At 44.4% G+C, this 8,243-nt stretch overlaps 1 protein-coding gene across 7 annotated transcripts in view; it reads left to right on the forward strand.

Moving 5' to 3' along the window:
* The window catches only part of slc20a2 (solute carrier family 20 member 2), a 41,122-nt gene extending 33,150 nt beyond the window's left edge, over positions 1-7,972 (forward strand). For 6 of the 7 annotated variants that reach the window (XM_056603090.1, XM_056603092.1, XM_056603086.1 and 3 more), the window contains 2 exons: positions 1-2; positions 3,199-7,972. The exon at positions 1-2 is cut by the window's left edge and continues 83 nt beyond it. In XM_056603090.1, coding sequence (XP_056459065.1) covers positions 1-2; positions 3,199-3,363 — 167 coding nt within the window. In that variant the 3' untranslated portion in view covers positions 3,364-7,972. Of the gene's footprint in view, positions 3-731; positions 817-3,198 lie in introns of all 7 variants that reach the window. The other variant, XM_056603087.1, reaches the window with a different exon arrangement.
* Positions 7,973-8,243: the final 271 nt, after the last annotated feature.

The following is an 8,243-nucleotide window of genomic DNA, read 5'->3' on the forward strand; positions in this document are numbered from 1 at the left end:
AGGTATGACTGTGTGGAGACCAGCCCACTGGTCCCCTCAGGGGTCCCCTCGGGGGCCCCCCCGCCCCACAGCAGGGGTAAGCAGGGGTCAGGGTATACACACTGCCCCCCCCCGCCACCCCCCGGGTACACGGACTGAAGTCAGTCTACATCGATGGCACCGTTTGGCGATAAATGCAGATCTCCCAGAAAACCCACACGCACCTGCAAGACAAAGCTATCCATCCTCTGATCTGTGAGGACGCTAGCAGACTGAGCCGTGTCCCTAGGGGGGCAGGGCAGCAGTGTGTGACCCCTCACCCCTGCACTTTACAGGAGCAACAGAACCCGATCGGGACAAGTCGCGGACCCCCCCCCCCCCCCCCTCCTATCAGACCTCACTGTGGGCTTGTCCCGACCCAACCCCCATCAACCTGTCGTGTTTTCCTCTTGTTTGATCTCCTCCCAAGCTCTGTCGTGCGTTCCATACCCCCCACCCTCCCTCTCAGAACGACGGCATGGTCTGGTGTGTGCCCCCCCCCCCCCCCACCGTGTTTGGCTGCAAGTCCTTCCCTACGACCAACCCTCCATCTCTCTCGGCTCACTACTTTTTGTTTCTCGCACTGTTTTACCCCCCGACCTTGTTTTTTCTCTGTCTCTCTCTCTCTCTCTCTCTCACGCTCTTTCTCCCTCCCTCCCTATCTCCCTCCCTCCCTCCCCTCTGTCTCTCCCCTCTCCCATCTGTGTTCACAGCGGATTTTGCATTGAAGTAATGAGTGCGCTAACAGTGCTTGTTGCATCAAATGTGGGCTGTCCCATAAGCTCCACCCATTGCAAGGTATCAGTGTCGTGGTAGCAGTGCCCTTCCAGAGAGCCCTCTCCATGCTCCATTACATCCTCACTCTTCCTATTTTAAATCATTTTACTTCAGTTTTTAACTGTCCAACAAAATGGAGCCAATCACGTAACTCCCCGGTCTCACAGTTTTGACCTCTCGTGCACGTTTTCTGTCAGAGGCCCTTCTCCCCCGGTCAGAGGCCCCTTGTGATCACAGATTAGGGGGGTTAAAGGGAACCGCAGCCCACGCAGTGTCAGCATCAGCAAATGTCGAACCGAATAATACGACCACCACAAGTGCTTGTGGAGGACTTCTGAAGTTGAGCATTTCCTGTTCAGAAAAGTCCTCCAAACGGAGTGGCCACTCCAATGTGCTCGTAAAAGACTTAAAATAACTCTGTAAGCAGCCTTGTACACAATGACTAAACATTTGTCAGAGAGGCTAGTTTTGGCACACGTTATTCAAACAGAAGTCCGCCTGTCGGTCAGTCTTTGAAGACATGGCTGATTAGTTTAAAGTATTACTTGTTTTATTGGTTATTTTAAAACAACGCCAGTGTAATGAGATTTGGATTTGAGGCTGTTTCTTCATTAGCAAGGTTTATTATTAAATTGCAACATTGCAACATTTTGAGTGAAGTGTCCATTTTGGTATTTGTTATTACTGAATTAAGGGGTGAGGGTTATGCTGCCCTGAGGAAAAGCTGCACGAGGAACCAAAACTGACATTTGATTTGAATCCAATCTTTTATTTACATTTTTTTTGTTTTATTTCACCCTTCCCTTCTTTCCTCCCCAAAACTCTTCCTCTAAAACTCAATAATCATAAGCTATGCCTATATGCTAAATCTGCTGATTAATCATTTATGGTGGTGAGCGAGTGATTGTGACTGGGAGAGCACAGAGGTTGTCTGACACCCATGGCTGATTTTAGGAAAACGTAATTGTAAGATATTTAAGTCGACAACCTCTGTTTTCTTTCCAGGTGTGTGATTGTTAACAAGTGCACATAGATTCAGCTTCCAGCCCGTTCAGCTGAAAATGACCATAAAAACCCAGAATTCTGGTTTGGTTCATTTCAGTGGGGTGGAAACTGAATGGATGGCCAGCCATGGTGATGTTTGGGTTGTGATGATGAACAGTGACTGGTTGTTTAGGAGAAATACTGAATAACTAACAGTTAAATGCCACAGAAAGTTCAATTACTACGCTGCACGCCAAGAATACCACACATTTGATCATTCCCGGAGTTCACTCACAAAAGATTAGATTGTACTACCATGAGCTCGAGTAAGGGTTGATAACACAACAATATGCAAGATTTGCTATTTATGAGCTATTTTAAGGTATGTAGAGGTCAACTCGCTGTTCATTGACTATGATTGTCCAGATAAAAACAAGGCTGCTAAAAAAATTTCTTCTAAATAATGTCTACACAAAATGTTTAAGGGCACATTAAAAACAAAAACATCCTGTATATTGTAGCTCCAGCCTAGTCAGGCTTGACGAGTACCTTCTCTGTTTAGAATCCCTAGTGGCCACGCACTCTCTGGGGGTAGAACATGCAGACCTCAACATCCAATAAACACCTCTGTTTTAATGAAGAGCTGTATTTTGTTATTCCAGGACCCGATTTAGCTTTGGGCTGGAGGAAGAGTAGGGCTCTGAAACTGGCAGCCGTGAACCGCCGCCCTCGACCAGCGCGTCCAGAATTAGCTGTGTCGAGACACAAGGCGTGCTCGGTTACCATGGCCTTATAAGAACAAACACATGGACTCAGAGACCCCGTACTATAACCAGTCACTGCTCATGCTGGTCACATGGCCTTGGAGCTGCCATTCCAACACACTTGTGTGTGTCCCCGAAGGATAAGAGTATTTTATTTCGGCATGATTTATTTGATGTACATTTCTGAAATGAGGTGAGTGGTGATAAATGCAATGTGGTCTGACTTCTGTAAGACGCAGTTTTCAGATATTTCGTCCACATATTTGGAATAAGTTATGTTCTTTTTTATTACACAAGTATTTACACTTTTTGGAGTAAAATTGAAGAACTGCAGATTTCAGACCTCATTGTATTAACGGTAGAAACTGACATAGGCTGTGATTGACCTAACCAAGATGTGGTTAGAAGTGGCGTCAAGAGTCCCTGAGATCTCCAGGCTTTGTCCCCCAAAACCCATAATGATACCCAAGGGTTTGACCCCATATCCTTGACGTTTGTATTATCAAGCTCAATAATTGGTCAGTAACGGAATAAAAAGATTCAAAGCCTGGACAACTCATCACTCAGAGCCTCAGGGTTAAGTCTGGCGCCCCCTGTTTGCGCTGCCCTGTTGACCGTAGTCTCTCCCTCTCTCTCTCTCTCTCTCTCTCTCCAGGTGGGCTCGGTCGTGGCGGTGGGCTGGATCCGCTCAAAGAAGGCGGTGGACTGGCGGCTGTTCAGGAACATCTTCCTGGCCTGGTTCGTCACGGTGCCTGTGGCGGGCCTGTTCAGCGCCGCCGTCATGGCGCTCTTCGTCTACGGCATCCTGCCCTACGTCTGAGGGAGAGGGAGGGGTTGGAGGAGCCGGGTAGAGCGAGAGAGAGGGAGAGGGAGAGGGAGGCCAGGTGGAGCAAGAGGCGCAGGAGAGAACCACAGTGCTGCCGTCTTGGGGGAACATGGGTGAAAAGATAATTACAAAATAGGACATGATGGTTGGCTGCGGTTAACAAAAAAAAAATGGAGGCATCCTTGAGGTCGATGAATGAATGCTGTGACGCTAGTGGTTTGGGTGTAGGAATCTGTCTGATTGATGATGATGAGGGTTTGAGAAAGGGTTGGTTCACATGCTGCCTGGCTCAGAAGTCCAGAAATCTGTTTCCAATTTGATTTATTTTGTTTTTTCTATATATATATATATATATATATATATATATATATATATATATATATATATATTTATTATTTTGCGTCAGCACGCGGGTAACCAATACTTTCACCTGAGCAATCAAACTGCTGTACATAAAAAAATAAGTAGGAGTTTTCCCGATTTCTGACACACACTGTGGAGACTATAAGACCTAACACAAGCCGAATTATAAGATGTTACCAAACACACACAGACACACACACACACACACACACACACACACACACACACACACACACACACACACACACACACACACACTAGCTCCTGCAGGCTCAGCTCTGTCTCCACTGCCTGCTTACCTAAACTCATGCAGTCGGGGTCCAAAATAAATCGACTCGTTTAATACCAGCAACCGTGAAAAGAGGGAGCGAAAGCGAGGGAGGGGAAAAAAGCGAAACAAAACCTGTAAATATTGTAATATTGGGATTATTTTGAGTGTGAATCGTTGTACTGCGGCTTGCTTTACGGTGAAAACGCAATAACCTACTGGCGTGTGGTCAGCCCATCCCCCGCCATCTCACCTCGGTGTGCTAGCCAGGAAGCTATCGCTACCTGAACCCAGTACAGAGAATGCCCTAGGTCAGATGAAAACGAAATTCACATATTTTCTACGCGATACCAGAGCAGTTTTACTTTGCATCAAAAAAAGTCATTTTTAACAAGAGCCCCAGTATGTTTTTGGAAGATGGATATCATATTTTTTAATGATGTATTATACTGTAATTTGTACTGTAAATACTGTCTTCACCAGTTCTGGGGATTATGTTTATTTTTTTCGTTTGTTCTCATGGGAGGGCCTCCTTATCATGTCATATACATGGCTCGTGGCCCTTGGCAGACAAAGATTAGGTCAAAAGCGCAGACTGACCACAATTTCAACATGGTTTGGATCACAGCTGTCATGTCTCGCCAAGAACATCTGATCTGAAAGCAACTCTGAAATTGAAGTTTAATAGGATCTGCCTTTCAATGAATAAGAGTCAACAAACCGTCTTTTACAGCCAATCTTGGAGCTCTTTTCTGTTTCAATTATTATAAAGGAGTTTAATAGTATTAGGGGATTAAAACATATCTACCTGCTCATGAAAGGATTCTGTTGCGGTGAGCCACACAATGCCAAAGTGTACCGCAATACCTGTCAATATATATATATCAAAATGCCAATCCTCATGTTGAGTTGAATAGTTACAACAGTAGCCAAAACACTCACACTACAGGCAGACTAACACACGCACACACACACACACGCAGTGATGTGCTCTTTAAAATGACATCTATTTGGACCTGTATCGATGCCTTTTGTACTCAAGAAACGAGAACACTAAACCGTAAAACGACGGATGCCAAAAGGTGTCTGGTTGAGACGGCCCTCTGTGATCTCCTGAACTGTGTTGTGCCCTGAGGTTTCCTCTAGTCCGGACTCGTACTTAACCGCAAAGCCTGAACACGATGCTCCTCTCAATGAGAGAGCTTTAGGCCACGTTCTACCAGACGCCTGGATCGGTTTTCACACACAGACACCTAAACAGGGCTGACCCGAAGTTGGGGTTAAATGCAGAGCCCAAGTTAACAGGTGTAGTCACCGGTGATTACGCTAGCGATACCTGGATCACATGAACGTATAGAAGAGGTTGACCTATTTCCATCTTAATCTAACAAACCCCTTTGGGTTAGCCTAACACAGCGCCTGTTTCAATGCACACGACTAGACGTAGCCCAGGACAACACTAAGGTCCAAGGAGTTACCATTAATCGGCACCAGTGTACCCAGAAGTATGTGACCTGTAGCTGAAGAAAGTCAAAAGCTTTCTTTTGTTCTCGGTTTGTCATGCTTGTGGTGTGTTTATTCGTTCTTTTTTTTTTGTTGTCGTTACTTTCCATCTTGCAGATGAACAAATCCATGCTTGAGTGGCCACTTGCCTTGTAACATTGTGTTTTACTGTGTGAAAAAACAACAACTGGTAAATGACTAAGTGCTGTGGTGTTTACATCGTAACCATATCGTAAAGTTTCTAGGGGGAGGGTGGTGGGGGGTTAAATAAATAATTGCCTAATGATGCCAATGAAAGAAAAACTATTAAACATTAATTACCAAGTAAAACATAAAATAACCGAAGTGTCTAGAGAAGGAGTGTACATGTGTAGTGACACCTGCTTTTTCTTTTGGGGTTTCTTACTTTTCTTTGGCTTGTTTTTCTTTTGTTTGTAGTAGTAGTGCTAATCATGGTACCAGTCACTTTTGCACTGCTACTATACCATGTTAACACGTTTGTGTGGGTGCAATTCAAATAATGAAGAGAATAGAGAAGATTTCATCAAAACTATATATATTTTTCTACCATATCTGAGTTTTAACCTGGGTGAGCTTTCGGAGGACACGCGATACAGCTCTCTTGCAGACTGTGAATGTCACCACAACACTAGGAAAACAACCAAACTGTGTGGCAAGAGTGTGGGGCGACCGTGGCAACCGTTGCCTTGGCGGCGGCAGCACTTAACCCAGCGGGCTCTATTAACCTGTAGACTGTGCTCACGTGTCTGTTGCCAATAGATCAGAATTTTGAAATGACCATTTATATTTTTTGAACTTTTAGATGAAAACACTTTGTAATTTTGTTTCCCTATACTGCTTTGATTATGAGCAGGAAGACTGGGGGCGGTGTCCCTTCCTAGAGTTGGGCATAATCATTATCTGGGCCTTTTTTTATTGTTTTCCACGATATAAGAACGCTCATTACGAGGCCTTGTCACCAGCATCCGTTATCCCCCCCCACCAGCATTGTTTCCCCCCATCTCTCCGAAGAGCTGACCTCAGTCTTAAAGCTCATACCTTTTTTTTTTCTTCTTCCTTTTCAAGAGCGAGTGTTATCCAGTGGGGGATGCATTGACTTTGTGGTAGAGATCCATTTTTACATGTTAAACTCAAGAAGTTTCTGTAAGGGTCACAGGGTAGAGGGTCAGTTATGCAACGGAGGAGCTGAAGGTATCGAGGTTCCCATCGCTGTAAAACACAGCCGGCGGACGTCCCTGGGTGAACTAACTCACTCAGAGAAACGTGGGCCCTTGAAGGGAAGCAACCAGCCTACCAATTTAGTCTCGCTATGAAACCTGCATGCTGTTGGGGCCCATGATTGAAAACTCATGATTGACTCAACTTTGCGAATTCGATTAACCATAGCCTTTGCAAGTTAAATTCATGGCATATACTGTAACTGTTGCCATGCAACCTCATTGACTGCTAGTTCAAGTCTACTGTGCCGCCACCATCTTACAATGGTGAAAACAAAAAAAAGTATTCCATATGAATACTACAAATAAATTCTGCATGGGTTTCCATGGCAGCGTTGTCAGGGTTAAGTAGTGATTAAATTCGGCCCCCCTCCACTCCCTAGACTCTCGCCCACTAGACGGGTTTCCTCTAAACGATACCAGGGTCAGGGTCATGCATCCATCACTGTGCTCTGCAGACGCCCCCTTGCTAACACTCTCTTGTCATTCTTCCCATGCATTCTCAGTGCTGATAGGCCAAAATGGATCGAGTACTGATAGAGGGACAGCATCTCAGACCAATAATCCAACTCATAAAGTGTAAATCAGTATATGCGCGGTTAGATCTGCCGGTAAACGAGTTGGCATGCTTCTGTTGCACTGTAGCCGTATGTTTTAGTTCACTGTATAGGAGTAGAACGCGCCATCTCTTCCTTGATTTTAATTCCCTCTTCCTGAAAGTGCAACAAAATCATTTTTCCTTGTGAAGGTGCAACGCCACTTCCATCTCTTTGAGGTTGTGTCCACTTTAAGCGCTGTAGTGTCTCCATTACAGCGTGGCCAGATCACCACAGTGATCAGTGTAGTGGAGGAGCGTCCATTTTGACCTTCATGTAAAAGGTAGCAACACCTAGCAGGGTTGTTGTGTGCTGTCTCTAGCTAGTATTCTGGTATGTTTTGTTCTAGAATGTGCTCCTTGGCTGGTCTGCAGGCTTTACAGCTCCGTGTTGTCTCTTTACTGTTCGCTATTAATCTGTCCAGTCCTCAGATTTAAACAACAAAAAAAAAGTACAAAAATAAAAAGTCGAAAAAATTGCCTGGGCTTCAGCAACATCTTGAAGCTCGTCTGATTTGCATATATCGTACTGTAATGTTTTATTTAAATTTTAGTGATGAAATGTCTGCATTTAAACTAATTAAATTATGGGAATTAAAATTACAAAGAATACTTGCTGTTGAGTCCATTATTGTGTTGCTGTCGTGCCCTTTGTTTGTTTGACTATTTTGGACCGAAAGAGCCTATAAAATAGTGCTTCAGGTTATTTTCATTCAGGTCCCCCTTCATTGCCCCTTTGTCTCAATAAGTGGAGGACAGGTGGGACGCATTTTACCTTAATTAGCAGCCTAAAAAAAAGGCTGTTAAAGTTTGTTGGGTAAAAAATATTTTACCCCAAGTTAGCCTACAGGTTAAATATTAAACCTGAATAAAGATGCAATATCAAATGTGAATGACTTCAATATAA

Source organism: Gadus chalcogrammus, chromosome 11 (assembly GCF_026213295.1).
Source record: "Gadus chalcogrammus isolate NIFS_2021 chromosome 11, NIFS_Gcha_1.0, whole genome shotgun sequence".
NCBI lineage: Eukaryota > Metazoa > Chordata > Actinopteri > Gadiformes > Gadidae > Gadus > Gadus chalcogrammus.